General features: G+C 40.4%; 4 protein-coding genes across 7 annotated transcripts in view; 3 read left to right on the forward strand and 1 right to left on the reverse strand.

The window, feature by feature from the left end:
• Positions 1–2,745, forward strand: part of fzd6 (frizzled class receptor 6) — a 14,936-nt gene extending 12,191 nt beyond the window's left edge. The window contains exons 6-8 of the mRNA XM_008279165.1: positions 397–545; positions 671–1,069; positions 1,361–2,745. Coding sequence (XP_008277387.1) covers positions 397–545; positions 671–1,069; positions 1,361–1,529 — 717 coding nt within the window. The 3' untranslated portion in view covers positions 1,530–2,745. The remainder of the gene's footprint in view (positions 1–396; positions 546–670; positions 1,070–1,360) is intronic.
• Positions 2,746–3,113: 368 nt separating this feature from the next.
• On the forward strand, positions 3,114–8,787 carry LOC103355388 (collagen triple helix repeat-containing protein 1). Of its 4 annotated transcripts, none has more exons than XM_008279167.1 (5): positions 3,114–3,310; positions 4,588–4,665; positions 6,355–6,573; positions 6,669–6,885; positions 8,323–8,787. In XM_008279167.1, exons 1-5 carry the CDS (start codon positions 3,197–3,199, stop codon positions 8,463–8,465), a joined length of 771 nt encoding a protein of 256 aa, XP_008277389.1. In that variant the 5' UTR covers positions 3,114–3,196; the 3' UTR covers positions 8,466–8,787. The 4 variants fall into 4 exon arrangements, with proteins under 4 accessions (XP_008277389.1, XP_008277390.1, XP_008277391.1 ...); XM_008279168.1 differs by having other exon boundaries at positions 3,115–3,268; XM_008279169.1 differs by lacking the exon at positions 4,588–4,665 and having other exon boundaries at positions 3,116–3,310.
• Positions 8,788–8,849: 62 nt separating this feature from the next.
• On the reverse strand, positions 8,850–13,103 carry LOC103355389 (mitochondrial folate transporter/carrier). The gene is made up of 7 exons (XM_008279171.1): positions 12,640–13,103; positions 12,239–12,389; positions 12,036–12,121; positions 10,776–10,930; positions 10,193–10,306; positions 9,853–9,998; positions 8,850–9,750 (listed from the first exon to the last, which is right to left on the reverse strand). The coding sequence occupies exons 1-7, from the start codon at positions 12,836–12,838 to the stop codon at positions 9,624–9,626; spliced, it is 978 nt and encodes a 325-aa protein (XP_008277393.1). The 5' UTR covers positions 12,839–13,103; the 3' UTR covers positions 8,850–9,623.
• Positions 13,104–14,509: 1,406 nt separating this feature from the next.
• dcaf13 (ddb1 and cul4 associated factor 13) overlaps positions 14,510–19,325 on the forward strand; it is a 12,718-nt gene continuing 7,902 nt past the window's right edge. The window contains 9 exon segments of the mRNA XM_008279173.1: positions 14,510–14,560; positions 14,563–14,673; positions 16,072–16,271; positions 16,391–16,498; positions 16,601–16,690; positions 16,817–16,972; positions 17,117–17,194; positions 17,299–17,381; positions 17,683–17,847. Of these exon segments, the coding sequence (XP_008277395.1) occupies positions 14,524–14,560; positions 14,563–14,673; positions 16,072–16,271; positions 16,391–16,498; positions 16,601–16,690; positions 16,817–16,972; positions 17,117–17,194; positions 17,299–17,381; positions 17,683–17,847 (1,028 nt within the window). The 5' untranslated portion in view covers positions 14,510–14,523.

Genomic DNA, 19,325 nt, shown 5'->3' on the forward strand with positions numbered 1-19,325 from the left:
TTGCTGCAAGGCAACAGTGCTAACCAACTGCCCCACCTTGCAGCCCAACAAAGCAACTAATACAGAAAAAATAGATTAAAACAAAACAATTACATAACTTACAATATAAAAAATCAACACTGTGGAAAGACATTAATAGGGAAAAGTAAAGGTAATAGACAATCTGCTATGTAGAAATCAAGATTATATCGCTTTTCAATACGTATGTTAATTTTGACATTACTCCAGAAATGTAACGCATCATACACAAGCTACTGAGTCCTGCAATACACTGTGAAAACCAGCAGTACCTGATGCTTAACTTCAAATTCTTGATTTGTTTTGAGCCAATAATTTAATTTGTTCATTCACACAGTTGCTCTAAGTCACAAGGGTCCTGTTTGATTCTTCTTTTAGACTACGGAACACGACCGTCCTGACCTCTCCCTGTTTCTGGTAAAATACTTGATGACACTCGTGGTTGGAATATCTGCAGTGTTCTGGGTCAGTAGCAAAAAGACCTGCTCTGAATGGGCCTACTTTTTCAACAGGACCCGCAAGAGAGAGTAAGACCACATCTCTTACTACTACTGAATATGTGGATACACTTTCATACAGTCACTAATGGAGTGGCAATACAGTAATCAAGCTTATCTGTTCTGCTTTTACTCTCATATCTTGTGACCCACAGTCCTATCAGTGAGAGCCGCCGGGTGCTTCAGGAGTCCTGCGAGTTCTTCCTTAAGCACAACAGCCGCGTCCAGCACAAGAAGAAGCACTACAAGCCCAACTCCCACAAGCTCAAGGTGATCTCCAAGTCAATGGGCACGAGCACCGGCCTTGTACCCACCAACATCTCCACCACCACCAACCAAGGCACCTCTGCGCTGGGAAACCATGAGCACCACATGCATGGCTCCCTGTCTGAGGCCTCGGCCAGGGAGCACCTGGACCGAGGCACCTCCAGCCGAAGCTCCAGGAGGGGGGAGAGAGAGAGGGAGAGGGAAGGGGGAGAGAGACGCAGCAAAGGGGGGAGCTCCAGTAAGATTAGCAGCCGCTCAGAAAGCATGCACAGAGTTGCAGACGGGAGGTAAGAAAGGTTTTTTGGAATTGTATCTTTATTTCGCCTTAATGTTTAATAAAAGCACAAACACTTTTACTACTCCATGTATTTTAGGTGAATTACTTCTTCCTTTTATTAAAATGTAACTTCATGGCTAGTGTCATATGCTAGGCCATGTTTTGAAGGCCCTAAGTTCATCTATCCTGCATTGTTAATGTCAAAACGATTCTTCCATACAGTGACAGGAGTGTACAGCCACAGCTACATCACTACAAGCAATAACCAACATTGATCTGTAATGTGTCCTGCCTGGTTTAGGATGACTCCAAAGAGCGAGTTGTCAGAGAACAGGCCACTTCCCATTGGACAGCAGCTGCAGCATCCAACTTTAAATCTATCACACACCAGCGGACTGCAAGACTCCGCCCACCAGATGGTGCGCCAGGTGCCTGAGGAGAGCAAGGACCCAAAGGACAGCAGCTGTTGACATGTCTGACCTCCCAAATTTATCTGTTCATCCATCCATCTATGATACAGTCACACTTGATGCTGGTGGATGTGTGCTTACTGTGTTATGATTTTGGTTACATTACAGTCAGTGAATGTTCATTGCCAGCCAGTTGTAATATATCCGAGTATTTCAAATGTAGCATGTTGGACCAGAATCCGTGGGTTTTCATTGAGATTTTAAAGGTTTTTGATGTTTTAGTTGTTTGGGTAGCGGCTGTGTTTTCCAGCTTTACTGAGGTTTTAGCCTGAATGTTGCAGATGCACAGCTGTATCCCAACCATACAGCTACCAATGTTCACTTCATGTCATGCATGCATTAGGTCTACTGTTTCATAGGTTGATAGTTCAATGACATATGATGTATGCTAGTACACAAACACTATATTTATGTAAATATTATTTTTTATAGTAGAAATTAAGTTTTTTAATGGACTAGTCGCGACACTGAGAGTTTTGTTAGAAAGGTCATGATATTGCCAAACATTCAACCGAAGGAAAGCCTTCCTGTGGTAAACTGATTGTGAATGTCTTACTGTTCTCCCTGGAAATATGGTTTAAAGTCTCATCTGGTAATACACATTATGTGCCACTTTTCTTTTGCTCCTTAAACTTGATATTAGTTGATTTTTAGAGATTTTGAATATATGATTTTTTTAATTTTATTTTTTTTAAGCTTTCTTTAAAGATATGTTCTCATTTTATGCTTATTCCTGACTTGTTCCTGCTGTACAAACCCATTTTGTGCTGCGGCGTCTTCAAAAACATGTCCTGTGGATTCGGGCTAAGTACTGCTTTGTAGTTTTCTAAAAGAATGTGCCTCTTTTTCCAAAAAAAAAAAAAAAAAAAACTTTTACATGTGTGATGCTGTATGTTCACAGACTTTGAATCGAATTGAGGAAACCAATCAAACAGGATTTGCACTATTTATCATTACAAGCACAAACCACTAATTAATAAATACAAAACAAATAGAAAATGAACATTTGGGGATTTATTTTGGGGTTATTTATAACATATGGGTCACAGACCACGTATCTGGACTTCAAGTACTTCCAGAACAACTTCTGTGATTTATTTGAAAGTAAATCTTGTAAAGCTGTAATGTCTGTTTTGCTGCATAAGGAACTGATTACCTTTTTGTATTTGGGAGACACAGCACAATTCCAATAACACTAATTAAAAGGGAATCTTTATTCTTGTTTGTTATCTATTTTATACCTTCTGGCATTTGGGTGGGGGTCTTTGCTTTCACTGTACCTAGAAGTAGGAAAGTCTATCAAATGCTCCTTACAGTTTTGTGAGATATTGTTGCTGCATTTTTTTTGTATCAATTAAATTTTGTATCAGTGCTGTTTCATTTTGTATAAATATTGAATTAAAAAAATGAACTTATGCTTCTGTGTCAGCCTGTTTGAGTTGGATCTTATACTTTTGCCTGAACACTAATGTGTTTCCTAACAGTGAGTACAATCTGGCCTGTTTGAATCACAGGGATGTTTTCTTTCTCTCTGCTCCTTGACTGGCTCCTTCTCTCTCGTCCTGCCTCCTCTGGACTAAAACTGGCTGCAGTTGGAGTCGAACTGTCGCCTCAGATCTCTCAGACGGAGCTCACAGCAGCAGCAGCAGCCCTCCTCTGTCTATTGTATGATGTCTCCTCTTGTTGCCCGCCTGCTGCTTCTCGTCTGCTTGGCTTTACCTCTCTATGGCGTGGAAAAGGTGAGAAATAGAGGATACCGAAAGGATCCTGACGCCGACAAGGTAAGAGGGCTCAAATAACGTAGAAGTTGATGATAATGTGCGGCAATCGAGCGTAACTTTGTTCTCTATTCAGATGTAGTGACTCCTCACTGCTAAAGATGACTACAATAAAAGTTTATTTATTACACTCAGCGACCTCATCTCGAATGAAGCGCGCTTTATTGTATTTTCCTTGCATCTCATTTATCACTCATTGATTATTTTTTGCATCTTTCTCCAACTTTACTTCTCCTTGCGCCATGCTTTGCTGTTTAAAGTGTCTTGAAACGACTTGATTTCCCCAAAATGACGTTAAATAAGCTGATTCATCCACATGTAGGAGTGTGGTCACCACTTTGGCAAAACGATCCTCTCCAAAATTACCTGCTCCCAGCAGAGGAGGAGAAAATGACATTTTATAGCTTTTGTGAAGTCAGCTGGTTCTCTGTTATTCCAGGTTTGGCTGTTCTCCAGGAGACTGAGTGGACATAAGAGCAAAAAAAAATAAAAAATCCCAGAGAGGAAGTAGGGGTCTGGCTCATACTGTCTGTCTCTCTTTGTTATCTGTGTGACTGTTGTACCAGTTTAAAATTAGATTGTGTGAGTTGGATTTGGACAAAAACGTGACTTATACTTCAATATCAATCATATGATAATAACATATACCCAAAGCAGGGTTCCACTATTTAATTTCTCTATCCTCCAGTTCATTTATTCTCATCACGAATAGGTTTAAAAATTGGTTTGTTTCGACTTTGATCAGGTTAATTAATAAGTATCATAGCTCTAATTGTTTTTCGTCCTTTTTTTTTTCTTCCATGTGTCATGTCTTTGGACTCATGAAATTAGACTTGAATATTCATTTTATCCTGCTTTTATTTGATGTATGCATATATTTATTTATTCTATCTATTAACTGTGTTTGTGTAAGTTTGTGTTGGCTGCAGCATGTGTGAACAGCCCAAGACAAATTTTCCATGCCAGGGACAATAAAGTTAATCTTGAATTCCCACTCTTACACTCTGTTTATGCAGAATTACATAACCCTCCACGCTGTAGGTAGTGGAGGATTGAAAGGACAGAGTGGACACACATTTCTCTCTTTTTAACCTCTGAAACTGGTGTTTATTTTACTGAGAATTTGTGGACCCTCACCCTCCCCCTTAGGGACTCCTAGAAGTCTGCAGACCCCACTTTCTAAACCACTAAGTTCCCCCAGTTCCTCTTCATTACTCCACCGCTGTGACCGCAGTAGAAGCATATAACAAATAGAATCCTCTGTTGCCATCTGTATCTAGTGCACTGGAAATGATGCAGAAAAGCCCAACTGCACTAGACACTCTGGAGATGGAAGATCTACTTATTTGAACAACATGGTAATCATAAAATCCTATTTTGCATCCTCCTAAGGTTCCCCTTGAAACTCAAAACTCACAAAGCAAAGCTCTATGCCCACGCTCTGCATGCTCCAGGAGGGCTTCAGGCCTTGCTTCGATGTTGACTAACGCATGAAATGCTACTGTTTCCTCAGCACTTTAGGGGCAAATGCAGTCTTTATGCTTCCCGTTACAGTAATGGACTGTGTACTACCAATACTCAGCAGGACTGGAGTGAAATTCATGCAGGCAGGCAGCACCACTGTAGAAACAGCAGACTGGAAGCTAATATAAAAGTCAGCTGTGTGGCTAAGTGGACAGAGGTTCCATTCATTAGTTTGCTTTGAAAGCTCTCCAAAAATCCAACCCTTTATAAAATGCTGAGACTGAGCTCTAAGACTCATGCAGAACTTGCATCATTTCCACATTTTTTCCGCCTGTAAACCAAGGTGCATTGAGGTTTTATCCTTTTTTCTTGAGGACACATTCCAGCACTATTACAGCACGTGCCCACCATCCCATAATCTACTGGTTTCATCACAGACTCCACAGTTTCCTATAGAGATGATGTCAGGTCTTACGTCTCCAGGTTGCTCCAGCATTAGCCGCCTAATGTCAAATCCAGACGTCCAAGCATCTGTGTCACGGCAGCTGACATTACAATACTGTAATTGTTAAAGCATTTTTCAAGTTCACACAGTCTGAGGTGCATTTTTGTACTTTACTCAAGGGACTCAAGTTGGGACAACATGGTGAAACTGGAGTAAAAGCTCTTTGTTCTCTTCTCCTGCTTTCTTTTTGCGTGTTTTTTTCTTCCTTAATGCCTCTTGGCCACGCGCCTCCTATAACTGCTCCCCAGCTGCATGCTGAGCAAAAGGGCAGCCGTGACCCAACAAAAACTCAGACCCAAATGCTTTTGGCATCCGTGTTTGCTTAAGGGCGAGGACGCACTTCTACGTGTCAGTTTATGTCTGTCGTCCTGGCTGAAAGCATGACTTACAAATCACCTAACTAAAATTAGAAACCCAGCCCAGCTAAAAAAAGCTTCAACAGTTAACCTACACACTGCAATCTGCTGGTTAAAATGTTTCTTTGAAGAAACATATTACACAAACCTATTTGGAACCTCATTGTGTTTATCTCTCTATGTGGTCGGTGTTGGCAACCTTCCCTGGTCTCTGTTTGTCTGTGCGTATTTGAGTCACTTGTGCAAGATGCTGCATCTGTTTAAACATAGCAGAAGACTCAACAGGGCAATGAATCACACCAAGAGATGTGTGGCCAGACACCTACTAATTTAGGCCATCGCCAAGCCTTCAGTTCCTCATTAACGCTCGATCTGTCATTCACTGGCTCCGTGGCTTCATGGTCGCAGGTTCTATTGCTTCGCCTTGGTTTGGATCACATCTGCTTTTACACTTGCTTCGGCCCGATGGCAGTGTATTTGTTTATATGACTTGTAGATGAGGTATAATCTGGCATCTTGTGTGTGATGGTTGGGTGGGTGGCAGCATTTAGGTGTCTGTGATGCATGCAACCCAAACATGGATTTAACCCCTTCAGGAGAAAAAATCAACAAAGAAAGTCTGAAACAGGAAGTTTGATAACAATAGATTCTGCCGCTGTTGTATGTCTGTGTTTCTTTGTTAACTTCCACCTTGACTTCCTTTTCTCTGTATTTTTTTCCAGTTTGGCAGCTGCATGCAGGGCCCAGCAGGAACCCCTGGCAGAGACGGTAACCCTGGAGCCAACGGTATCCCGGGGACCCCCGGCATCCCAGGCCGAGATGGGCTCAAAGGTGAAAAAGGGGAGTGCATTAGTGAGATTTTCGAGGAGCCCTGGAGGCCCAACTACAAGCAGTGTGCCTGGAACTCTCTGAATTATGGAATCGACCTGGGTAAAGTAGCTGTAAGTATCTTGTTTGTCTCTCTGAAGACGTTTCCGTCAATACAATTGCACATGAATGTTACACAGACAGAAACTGATTGAATGCTGTGTTGCAGGACTGTACGTTCACCAAGCTGCGCTCCGACAGCGCCCTCAGAGTGCTCTTCAGTGGCTCCCTCAGACTCAAGTGTAAGAACGCATGCTGCCAGAGGTGGTACTTCACCTTCAACGGAGCAGAGTGCACAGGGCCGCTGCCCATAGAGTCCATCATTTACTTAGATCAGGGAAGTCCTGAGCTCAACTCAACCATCAACATCCACAGAACGTCCTCAGGTACGACTAAAGTCATCAGCTTTGTTATGCAATAAATATTCTGAACAAACATTTTTTATGGTGTTATATAATGTTACCATGTAGCAAGAATATGTTTGTCTTAAAATCTGGTCCGGTGTGCATCTAAGTTACAACACAGTTTGTTTCAGCTAATAACACACAAATCATGGAGTTGTTCTTGTCTATATTAAATACATAATTCAAATATTTACAGTGTAAGTTGGTGGAAGTATGTAAATTTCTAGGCTAGTGGCATCAGCAAAAGCAAATTAGAATTAGTAGTCAATCTAATCAATGACACAAGATTCCAAATGCAGAAGTTAAAAAACACCTCAGGCATCACTGGAGCTGCCTAACATCTCTACTCATGAGTCTAACATACACAAAGGCGTCCATTGCATGGGTTCCATGGAGGAAGCAACTGCTCTCCAAGAAAAAGATGAAAATAACATAATTATGCACCTTAAGTTTGCCAAAGCACACCTTGACAGCCCACAAACACAGGTCTGTGGACCGATGAGAAGTGTTGAGTAAAAATATTGTTGCATCCCAACATTAAAAAAGTCCGCCCTAAGATAGAAGTATGGTGGTGGCATCATCATGACTTGGGGCTACTCTGCCTTTATTGAAGGAAAAATGAACTCCTAAATTCAGGATAATGTCAAGGTCTAGCCTACCTTTCAACAGAAGCTTCGCAGAAGTTTGGTGATGCAGCAGGATATCGCCCTGAAACATCATCACTACAGAATGACTGACATCAAAGAAAAACCACCTTCTGGAGTGGCCCAGTCAGCTCAAACCTCACACTAACACAGATGCTGTAGAATAACTTGGGATAGCTGTTCATACTAGACGTACTATTAGTATTGCTGAGCTGAACCAGTGTTTCATCCAAAATTCCCCATGAGTAATGTATATGTCTGATCTGCTGCTTCTAGAATTACTAGAATCACTTGTTTTGAGTTTATCACCACAAAAAGAGCTTTGACCAGTCAGTAAATCCAAGAGTGCACAACAACACCGTTAAATGACTGTATTTTAAAAAAACGATGCCAAGGATCAGAACTGTTTGGTGTAATTAGCCTAAACTCATTGTATTTGTCTGTACTTCCGATTTATTCATTATTCATTTATTCATTGAAGAGTTCACAAACCCCCTTTAATACTTTTGTTTCAAGCAACAGTTCAGTATTTTGGGAAGTACACGTTTTTGTTTTCATTCTGAACAACCTCTTGGCAAGAAGGATGTTGAACTCTTCCTTCAAGTGGTTATACAACTGTTATGGAGCCTGGAAAGCCAGTGTTTAAGGCAACACTCTTCCAGCTGGGTTTCAGAAAGTTCACCACTAACACACAACAACACGATTCACAGAATGGGTGTTCCCTGAAAGTCATTTGCACTGTCCTCTCCTTTTTTCTTTCTCTCTCTCTCTTTAGTTGAAGGGCTGTGTGAGGGCGTCAAAGCAGGGTTGGTGGATGTGGCGGTGTGGGTGGGGACCTGCGCCGACTATCCCAGAGGAGACGCATCTACAGGCTGGAATTCTGTATCCAGGATAATCATTGAGGAACTGCCTAAATAAGAAATGAAAAAAAAAAAGTTACGTGAAAGGGAGGATCCGGTGTTGGTAGTGTAACAGTATGTTATCTGGCCCTCCAAAATGATCAGGTGTGGTTTGCTGAGGCGTCACAGCATCACTGACGGTAACTTGAAAACTAGTCGACAGGCCTTTAAACCAGAACACTGGGTTGTTCAGTCTCCTAGAAATAAACTTTGTACTGTAGCCTTGTGGGTGCTGTTGGAATACAGTAACCATTTAACAGACATTGACAATATTTAACCTGTATTCATGACTTTTTTGTACATGCATTATTACTGTTAATAAAGTCATCTTTTTTTAAGAATATAACTAAAACAATACCATTGCTTGCTACATGTTAGGAATTCTGAAATACCACACACTTTATTAAGTGACATGTTTAATGTACTTACATACAGTATATCACACATGAGACATTGCAGATAGGACACAGTGTGTATTTTATAACAAAATGTTACAAAGCTCTGCGGTCACAATTTGTGTCAAGAAAACAAAATAATGCAAAGTATGAATTTAGAGAGATGTGTTTGCACTAAAAGCCGTTCTCATTGCTGCTGTTCTCAAAGAAATAATTTAAGAGACAAACTACAATGATGCAAACATGCCACTAGAAACCTGAGAAGATCGTGGATTTCTTGGTTATAATTAAGCTTTTCATAGTTCGGACAGTTTTTCCTTTCTGCTGCCAGAAAGCATTACATGTAAACATAACTACTGAATGATGAAATACTGGATTCATCAACTGCCTCCACAATGAGCCCAAAACACTGACTTACAGAACACATCAGGTTTTTTTTTTTTAAAAACCTATCATCACAGCAGTATTATTTCCAGTGGGGAGAACAGCGACATACTTCTTTCCCAGGAGTTAATTGTGCGTCTGAATCAGAAATGTGACAGCTTCATTATATTTCACTGACAAGCCAGAATTTGAATTGAAACAAGAAGAAAAAAAATAGTCCACTGGTGACTGTGTTGCTCCATTTGACAACTTTTTCATTTGCTCTCAGTGAATGATTCTCACTTCGGCACATTTACATGTACTGAACACAGAGTTGGGCGTCTGCTCCTTCTGTATCTCCGTGTGGCACCGCTGTCAGTGTGAGCTCACACTCTTTGTCCATGCCATGCCTTCAAGCCTCATTTGTTTTGTCCCAGAAGGAAGCGCGACACATTCTCATAAACCACAAAAGTGATGCAGCAGGCAGGAGTGACACGTATCAAGTTTGGGATGATGCCTTTGTAGAAGCCAATGGTGCCTTCGTTCCTGCACAGAAAGTGAGAAAACAATAACCGTGAATCAAACTGGACACTACGGCCCATTACAGTAGCATGTTTGGTTCCGTCATGTGCAAGATGAGCTTCTTACCTCCACGTCCGTCTGATGACATCCGTGACTCCATTGTATTTATTGTGCTGGTCTTGCAGTCGAGCTCTTACCACCTGATAAGGGTATGTTGTGGCCACAGCAAATAATTTAGACAATGCTGCCATTGCGATATATTCCAGCGCATTCTGTTTACAGAGTCAGACAAATGGAGAGAGACGGGAGGAGGGGGGAGTAAGTAGTGCTGGAAAACCAATGAGTCACTTGTTATCAACTGTGGTTTCAGTCTTATTAAACTCAAAAGTTACAAGCTTTATCCTTTAGTTTTATTCAACAGTAGGCATGTTTCCCTTTTGTCTGTGGCCCATGGTTAATGACTCACCAGCTTTGTATCCAAAGGCACTTTTTTGTATTTGCTGTAGTCTCTCTTGAGCTCCTCGTAGGCCATGAACTGCAGTGCTCCATGTGATGTCCCAAATAGACCAGGAACGTAACCCTTTTGAATACATACTCTGTAAGTTATTCTGTCTTCACACACTCAAATATCTACAGTATAAACTATCCACAGACAGAAACACAACTGTGCTTTATCTGCAGCTTCCTACCTACTTAAATTACCGTTTGTCACATTTTTAGTCCGGAATTAAGCCATGATGAAATTGCAAGGCTTATAATATATATATATATATATATATATATAGTTAACAAAGAAGCTGAAATTCAGTTTAAAATTCAGAATGTGATTACCATTATTCATTAGGTGTGTTTTACAGCTAATAAAGGCTGGTGACGCCCTCTAGTGGGGATTAATGAACAAAGGGCAAATATCAATAAGGCTGAGCAGGACAAGGGAGCGTTTTGGTTTCAGTAGAGTTTAACTGTAATCTAAAACAGCCTGCACAGCACAACTTCAGTATTACTATAATTACATTATATGTAAGTCCACAAATACACTGATGTGTCACCTTGTATAGACCAGGCAGTCCCTCATGGCGGTAGATCTTGATCAAAGCATCCACCATGCCCTTGTACTGCTTACTGGTTGGGTCAGCGTTGTACTGCAGCACCAGCCGGGTCTTGGTCACCCAGATTGGATTGGTTATGGTGAGTGTTAGGATGCCTAGTTGAGAACAAATGTGAAATTGTTACAATGTGATTTTATTCGTTACACATGATTATTCACGAACACTTGGCTCCTTCAGTAAACAGTATAGTTCATCGTATGTGGCCTGTAATGCAAAATTGACTCCCTGCAAACCAGGACAAAGTGGTCCAGCTCCTCCAAATGCAAACACAAAATGAGGCCTGATCTAAGAGGCGTTGACTACAGTGCTACAATTTCCTGATACTGCAAACTTCTGTTTTTCGGCACTACAGTTCATTGGAGATGTGTCCATATCAAGTTGTATGTCCACCAATAAAAACTGAAGGGTAGAAATGCCAAGGTTGATCTGAGAGCATGTATGAACAGCATCACTATTACATAGTTTGAAAGAAATTTGTGACAGAATGTTGATTATTATCAGCAGACTTTTTTATTATTACCAAATATCTATATCAGTGCTTGCCATAGTTCTAACATTGCAACAGTTAGGTCGTAAACTTATTAATGACGGCTGGGGTAGAGTTGTTTCTTGGCACATATTAGGTCACTAGATATATTCCCCTATGGGGATCAATAAAGAATGATCTTATCTTATCATCCAAGCACCAGTTGAATCTTACCGTCGAACTGATACTAGCAGTGAGTTACTGATAAAAACCTTATTGAGGGCCTGATTTTAAAAAAAAAACAAAACAACATGACAAGAGCAAAGCAAGTCACGCCTTGTACATACAGTGAATAATTATGTTTCACAAGGATTAATATGAGATTACGTTTGAGACGGAAGTCCTTTCTGCATTTTGGAGCCTCCTCATAACAAATGTATGTGTTGTCACATCTTTTTTTGTTGTAATGCAGTCGACAACAGCTATAAAAACCAACTCTCCTCTGCCTTCTTTAATTTTTCCAAATCCTCATAGAAGCTTTATCTTCAGCACTTAATTTTGCAAAACGTAATCAGCTCCATGTGACCAAACAACAATGAACAGCGGAGCTGTATACTAATTTGTATCTGCCCCCTGTTGGTTCCATCCAGTTCGGTGCAGTATTATCTAGCTGTCGTTATTGACCATGTGTTGACTATGCGAGGCGGCAGTGTTCAAACACATATGGGACTAACCTGCTTCGGCGGCAGACACCAGGTGTTCTGTGGCGCTCAGTTCAGTCTGACGACCTTCCTTTGTGTACCCTTTGATTGCATTGTAGCTGGAAGAGAAGATAGTGTGGGAAAGAGACATCTTAGTATCGCACATTATTGTCAGTGTTGCTACTATCAACGAAAAACCTCGTCATGCAGGTGTGACAGGTTTATAGCTAACGTACAAAAAGAAGTAAAGGCCCCAGGACGCGCCAGCACCCCAAACATTGGGTGTCACTCCTTGGTAGAGTCCCCTCAGTCCCTCCTGCTGCCAGACGCTCCTCATACAGTTAAATATGCCACTATATTTGGGTCGTAACTCCAGTCCATCACTCACTGTATTGAAAAGACATCAAACAAAATCATGTCATCAAATGAAACATATCAACATCAGCACTTTGGCTTCTGCCACTAAGGAAATTAACTTTTTAAAATAAAGGAGTTCTGGTTTCCATACAAAGACAAGAAACTGTAGGTTTATACTTTATATACCTCATAATCTAAAGTACTGCTGATGATTTACATGTCTTTTTAGATTTGTATGTGTTTACAGAATCACTATTTGCAGTATACTTTCACACTGTACCTGCAAACCTGATCTTGACCAGGTCCAGCGGGTGAAGCACCAGCGTTGACACAACTCCACCGCTGAGTCCCGCTAAAAGGTTTTCTATCTTCACATGGCTGAAGACCTGCTGGACATGTCCGGCTAGCGAGACAGCAGAGACGGGTTTTCTGGACAGCCCTGTCTCTGTAACGGTGCCGTGGTTCGGACCTGAGCTCATGTTAACAGGTAATTAGCTAGCGTGTGTCAGCTAGCCGTGTTTACAGCGCTCCGTGTGTTAATGCTAAAAGCTTAACTTACTCTATATAACGGAGACGACAACTCGTGGGCTCCGCCGTACGATGTAAATATGATACACACACTATAAAACCGGGACATTGTCATGACATGTTACCAAACGAACCACGTTTTTTACATGCGGTGGTCGCCCATACCTGCTGTAACGTTCAAATGTCATGCAACAGCGCCGAGGCTCGACCTTGCTGCTAGTATCAAGTAGATGTCAAGGTGACGCTTCAAAGCAGTACTACCGGCTGCACCTTTCAAAATAAGACACGACTTAAAGTATTGAACGCGTTGTTTTTAATTTTTTTTAAATTTTCTTAATATTTTTGCTCAGTCCACAGTCGATCGATTTGACAATATGACAGCTCCATTTTAAAGTCATTTGAGAATGAAACACTGTGCTCTAAGCAGAGTAAGAGTGTCCCACTTTCCTGTTGTGTTTGGCCAATGTTTTACAATGATGTCACACTGAGTGCACACTGAAATCAACATAGTTACATATGTGAAGGTTTGCCTTAAACATACTTGTTTTCTTTTATATCTTCTACCATTTAGTTCAGGAGGCGTCCATACACACAATGATTAACTGCTAACACCTTTCTGTAAGATAAAATTAAACACTGGACATGACTTTAATAAAAAGATCAGACTTTCACAAACAGTAAAATAATATCCCAACATTTTTGTTCGCCTATATCATGCTATTTTTGGGGGCTTTGACAACTATTTAATACTTACTTATCTTGTACTTTTCAAATCTTATTTGTTGGCTTTTTGTATATCTAAGCTTGTGTATTATTTTTGCATAATATGTTTTTTCTCAAGGGATGCTGTTGTTTGCATTGATTTTCTGTCTTCTTTATTCTTTTGAATATTTGGTAAAGCCTCTTCAAGAAAAGACATTTTATCATAATATCTATAAACTGACACTCCAACCAGTAACTCTTTACATATGTGCACACCCACACAAACACATGCACTAAAGAAAGAAATGTATGGTTATTTTATGAAAAAATGTACAGCATATCGCTAAGATTTTTTCTTGTCAGCACTTACACATAACAGGGAAGACTGAACAAAAGTATTTAACTATAATTACTTATTACTTACTTAACACTTATTTATTTATTTTTATAGCATAAAACTTCTTTGTTTACTCACTTATTTGTTCTATGGCACTTATCTAGATTGTTTTCTCCTGACTAGATCCTTGCTTGTGTTGTATCTGCTCTCAGATGTTCGTCGCTTTGGATAAAAGCGTCTGCCGAATGAAATTGTAGAAATTGTGGGAATTGTACAAATTGTACATGCAGTGATGTTTGACTATTCGATGATAAATATTCTGTCCAAATGATGTGTGTATTCTGTTTTGTCATTGTTCCTGTCTTGTACTGGTTTTAGCAGGAAAGCAGTTTAATTTATCCACCTTGTGTGTAGAGTTGAGATGTCAATAAAGTTGACTTGAGACTTAAAGATAAATGTCTTTATTTCCGCTTTCTTTCTCGCTAAATGTTGCAACTTTACAGTTTCCTTCGCCTGTCTGTGACGTAGTCAGGAGGACCGAACATCCCACAATGCAACGCGGGTCCGAAACGTTTCTTCTTCACTAACACATGGTTGATGCAGGCGGTCCTTGCTAATATTTTTCTTGCTGAAATCACGATTATTTGAGTGTGTGTCCATTTTCATTCCGCTTCCAAATGAAAGTCAAAGTCCTTTCAAGGAACCCGGACGATTATGTCCGGGAGACCAAACTAGATATTCAGCGTGGTAAGTAAAAACATTTTAAACTCGGAGAAGGTAAACATAGTTTGCTAGCTAGCGGTAATGCTAACCAGTGTTTCTCAGTAAACATTAGCCACATCTGCAGAGTGTAAAGGTTTGTCCGACTCTTTGCCTTCTTAAAAACGCGATATTTTTGTCTCTGGAAAATCTCTGTCGTTGTCTGTAAACTTTAATGTCAATGGAAGCATACGTTTTTATGTGTTTGGCAACATGTAGCTAACACATGCAACAAACTGTAAGCTTACTGCATGTTAAATAGAAATGAGCTTATAGCCTGTATGTAGGTACAATGAAACAGCACGTGGAATTCCACTGTTTAACAAACTGTGACTCCAAATTATGATGAAATGTATTTTAATCCTATTCAAATTTCCCTGGCTGCAAAAATGCTCATGACAATGATCTTTTTCTGTTTCCTGAAATGAACAAATTCTGAAACCTTTACAAGTAGATACTATAAAAGTTTACAGATGTATTAAATTTAGATAGAAAGTTTACCCCCGGGTATATGAACAGCACATTAGAGTCACGTGATTTTATGGGAAAGAGATGGAGACCAGGTATCAGAGACGCGGTCATGATGGCTGATTACTGCTGGACTCTGAAGAGAGATATACCTGCTGCTCATCATTCCAGGAGTTCCAAGAAGCGCATTTTCAAGCCCTGAATTTTGAACGATGCTGATGAAACATGCAATTTACTTGTATTTACCTTCACAAATGTTTTCGCTCATCAACTTTTGGATCATTTCGCTTATGAAAGGGATTAGAAAATGAGATATGAGAAATACTAAAATAAATCCATCGCTTATGTCAAAAAATGCAATCGATTTAGTGGCAAAATCAAAAAAAAAATTAAAATCTAGTTGGCATAACAACCTGACCTGATACTGAAAAGCAGATGTCATTTTTGGATTCAGCATTGCAAGAATGTCCTAAATCAGTTTAAAAAATCCTAGACACCTTCAAAAAATAATTTTTTGTAACCCCGTGTAATTAGTGATAATTTTTAGTGACCTACTTTTTAAAAAAATAAACATCAGCACAGTAACAACAAAAAGGGCAATTTATTTTAACTACCTCACCTTGAATGTAACTAGTTTATTATTCAAGCTACGCCGGTAATAATTTTAATGTTAACAATGACAACCAAACAGAAACAAATACACTTACACACTTAAATAAAAATACAGATGGTTAATAGGATTTCACTTTGATATAGCTCGATACACATTAAATAAAGAAAGCAAATAAAAGCAGGATATGTCAAAATAGGTTGTAATGGTGTCAGCTTGTCTGCATACTTAAGCGTTTTAAATGAATGTATACATTCAAATGCTGTGTCCTGTCAGCCCATTAAGGAGTGACTACTGTCTGTTGTTAGTCCCTAGAAACTACGACCCTTCCCTTCATCCATTTGAGGTGAGCAGAGAGTACACGCGGGCTCTAAATGCCACAAAGCTGGAGCGGGTGTTTGCCAAGCCTTTCCTGGCCTCCCTGGATGGTCACAGAGATGGGGTGAACTGCATGGCCAAGCATACCAAAAGCCTCTCCACCCTTCTGTCGGGCTCCTGCGATGGGGAGGTAACAATGTGCTGATGGAGAAATACATGACCTAACATTACCATTTGTGAGGCCTTTGTAGTAAAAGTGGTATAAACTCATTGTTGAAATTGACAGTTTTTTTTAAATGTGGTTTTTAGGTGAAAATGTGGAATCTGACCAAACATGATTGCGTCCGCACACTTCAAGCACATGAAGGTTTTGTGCGAGGAATGGTTGTCCGCTTCTGTGGAACATCCTTTTTTACGGTAAATGTTCCTCTTCGACATCTAAGTTTGTTTTTAATTGTTTGACTTTTTAATAAGCTGACGTCTCTTCTGTTTAATGCCTTGGTATGTTGGCTGCAACAGGTTGGCGATGACAAAACAATCAAGCAATGGAAAATGGAAGCACCGGGTTACGGAGAGGCAGAGGAGCCGCTAAACACAATCCTGGGCAAGGTATGACCAGTTGCTGTCGTATTTTTTGTTGTTGTTTTTCGTTAAGATTAGCTGTAGTCGCGTCATCATATGTAACTGAAGCATAACTTTATGGCTGTATTTTAAAATAAAAAACGTTCCTTGCAGACTGTATTTACGGGACTGGACCATCACCAGAAGGAGGCTGTGTTTGCAACTTGTGGCCAGCAGGTGGACATCTGGGATGAGCAGAGGAGCAGTCCGATCCGCTCTTTTACCTGGGGTGTAGACAGCTTCAGCTCTGTCCGCTTCAACCCTGTGGAGGTAAGATACCATGTGCTGGACCCATCACACCCTCTGCTGTGTCTCACTGTGTTTAGACATGTATAAAGTTATTGAAGTGGTGATTGTCGGACTTATTTAAAGCTCATATCCTCCTGATAACTTAAACGATTTGTCTTTCCACAGACTGAACTTCTTGCTAGCTGTGCCTCTGACAGGAGTATAGTGCTGTATGACATGAGAGAATCAGCGCCACTTAAAAAGGTAGAGTCCTCAAAATGGCTGGTGCAGGAATTTACCCTTTTCTCATGTTTTTTCTTTGCAGGACTTGACATATAGCCATTTTATGCTTCCATTTTCTTCTCCAGGTTATTATGACAATGAGGAGCAACACATTATGTTGGAATCCCATGGAAGCCTATCACTTTACATGTGCAAATGAGGACTACAAGTAAGTTTAAGAGAGAAAATCCAGTTTATTCCCAGGATAGTATTTTTACTGGCACTGAATAAGATCTTATGTGAGTCCATAGCTATGAATCTCTTGAAAAATGTTCATGTGGGTTTTGTCTGAGAGAGGCAATGCAGTACAGTCCAAGAAGAAGGTCTTTTTTTCATCAAACAAATAGATCTTACCAACCTTTAAATGGAGCTGCATTTCGAGTAAAATTTCTAAGAAGGTCACATTACATTATACGTCTGCGAGTGGTGACGCTTTAAGGGCTCATTTTGTTTTCTGTTTGTCTCACCAGCCTCTACACATACGACATGAGGAACCTGAACAAGCCCTTCACAGTACACATGGACCATGTCTCTGCAGTGCTGGATGTCGACTATTCTCCTACTGGGAAAGAGTTTGTGTCTGCCAGCTTTGACAAGACCATCCGCATCTTCCAACAGGATGGTGGACACAGCAGGTTAGTAACACCACCAGTCACATTTGTACTGCTGACTTTACTTTAGCTCACTCAGAACAGAAATCATGCTGTTTTGCATTTGTGTTAGTTTCTAGTGTTTAGAAATGTGCTAAATGTACCTACTGATTATTTAATTTCATATTTGGGCGGCTGTGGCTCAGATGGTAGAGCGACTCGGTCAATGATTGGAAGGTCGACGGTTCGATTCCGCCCTGTAACCTGAGTCATGGTCGTTGTGACCTTGAGCAAGACACTTCACCCACCCTGCCTGGTGTGAATGCGTATGAATGGATTGTTTGAGATGGTGGTCAGAATGGCAGCCACGCCTCTGTCACTCTGCCCCAGGGCAGCTGTGGGTACAGCCGTAGCTACCACCACCAGAATGAATGTGTGTGAATGAAGAATTGACAGTGTTAAGTGTCTTTGAGTGTCTAGAAAAGCGCTATATAAATCTGATCAATTATTATTGTTATTATTATAGCATGCTGACTGGATCATGTATTGCTCTTTACATGATTTATTTAGATTTGAGTTAAAGAAATGGTTCCCCAGAAATTAAAAATGTTGTCATGTCTACTCACCACGCAGTCAAATATCAAAATATAAAGGTAAATAGTCCAAACAGTTTTTATCAGCATTTCAGAGAACAAATTAACGTGTTTCCACTGATTTTACTCATCTGTAGTAAATAATCTTGGGTAAAGCCTGTCCATAATTATCAGTCGTATGTTTGCTTGTATGGCCCTTTGCAGTGGAGACAATTTGACAGACTTCAGAGGGAACAGCAAATGATAACATGAATGAGGACTGAAAGCGTTCTTTTTGTTTGTTTGTTTTTTTGTGCTTATTGTGTGGCTCACTGCTACACTGTCATGGCTTAAACCTACTGGAACACAACCGTTGCTACTATTATTACTCACACCTGTGCTCTTCCCACTATAATAAAGCCAAAACATCTGCTCTTAAGAGCTCTTCTGTTGGCTAACAAAACAGATAATAGCTGCCGGTTCACAAACCTAATTTGTGGATGCTACAAGATTTGACCAGCCTTAAAAACATAGCCACTGTTTGGTTGCTATGTGACGTAGTGGTATTGTTTGCACTCTCATCAAAGTCCAGAACAAAGAGCCACAGTTTTGTCACAGTAACCAAATGGCATCATGGAATGGGGAGGTCATCTGCTTACAGTGCTACACAAATACTATGAGTCAAAAGAGCAGTTGACTCAGAAATCTGGTATCTTCCTGCTAGCAAACCTGCTGAGATTTTCATCGTCATAGCAGGTAAAGCACAGATGTTATTGAAAATATGAAGCAGAGGTGGACTGGTGACAAAAAGCAGGCAGAGGGTTTGCCTTCAAGCAGCTTCAATTTTACACACCAACTTTGAACGAACACGTTAGTCGATTAACAAAAACCAACTGTGTTTATTTGTGTCGCTTGTTTCAGGCTAAATTATAAATTGTCACTTCAGCCAGC

The sequence above is a fragment of the Stegastes partitus genome, unplaced genomic scaffold (assembly GCF_000690725.1).
Source record: "Stegastes partitus isolate 25-593 unplaced genomic scaffold, Stegastes_partitus-1.0.2 Scaffold146, whole genome shotgun sequence".
Classification (NCBI taxonomy): domain Eukaryota; kingdom Metazoa; phylum Chordata; class Actinopteri; family Pomacentridae; genus Stegastes; species Stegastes partitus.

Coding starts and splice junctions, on each gene's coding strand:
- LOC103355388 (XM_008279167.1), top strand. CDS start 3,197: ATGATGTCTCCTCTTGTTGCCCGCCTGCTGCTTCTCGTCTGCTTGGCT. Junction 3,311..4,587: donor AGGATCCTGACGCCGACAAG/GTAAGAGGGCTC, acceptor ATCTGTATCTAG/TGCACTGGAAATGATGCAGA. Junction 6,574..6,668: donor TCGACCTGGGTAAAGTAGCT/GTAAGTATCTTG, acceptor GCTGTGTTGCAG/GACTGTACGTTCACCAAGCT.
- LOC103355389 (XM_008279171.1), bottom strand. CDS start 12,838: ATGAGCTCAGGTCCGAACCACGGCACCGTTACAGAGACAGGGCTGTCC. Junction 12,122..12,238: donor TGGGGCCTTTACTTCTTTTT/GTACGTTAGCTA, acceptor CTTCTCTTCCAG/CTACAATGCAATCAAAGGGT. Junction 9,751..9,852: donor GTCATCAGACGGACGTGGAG/GTAAGAAGCTCA, acceptor CTTTCTGTGCAG/GAACGAAGGCACCATTGGCT.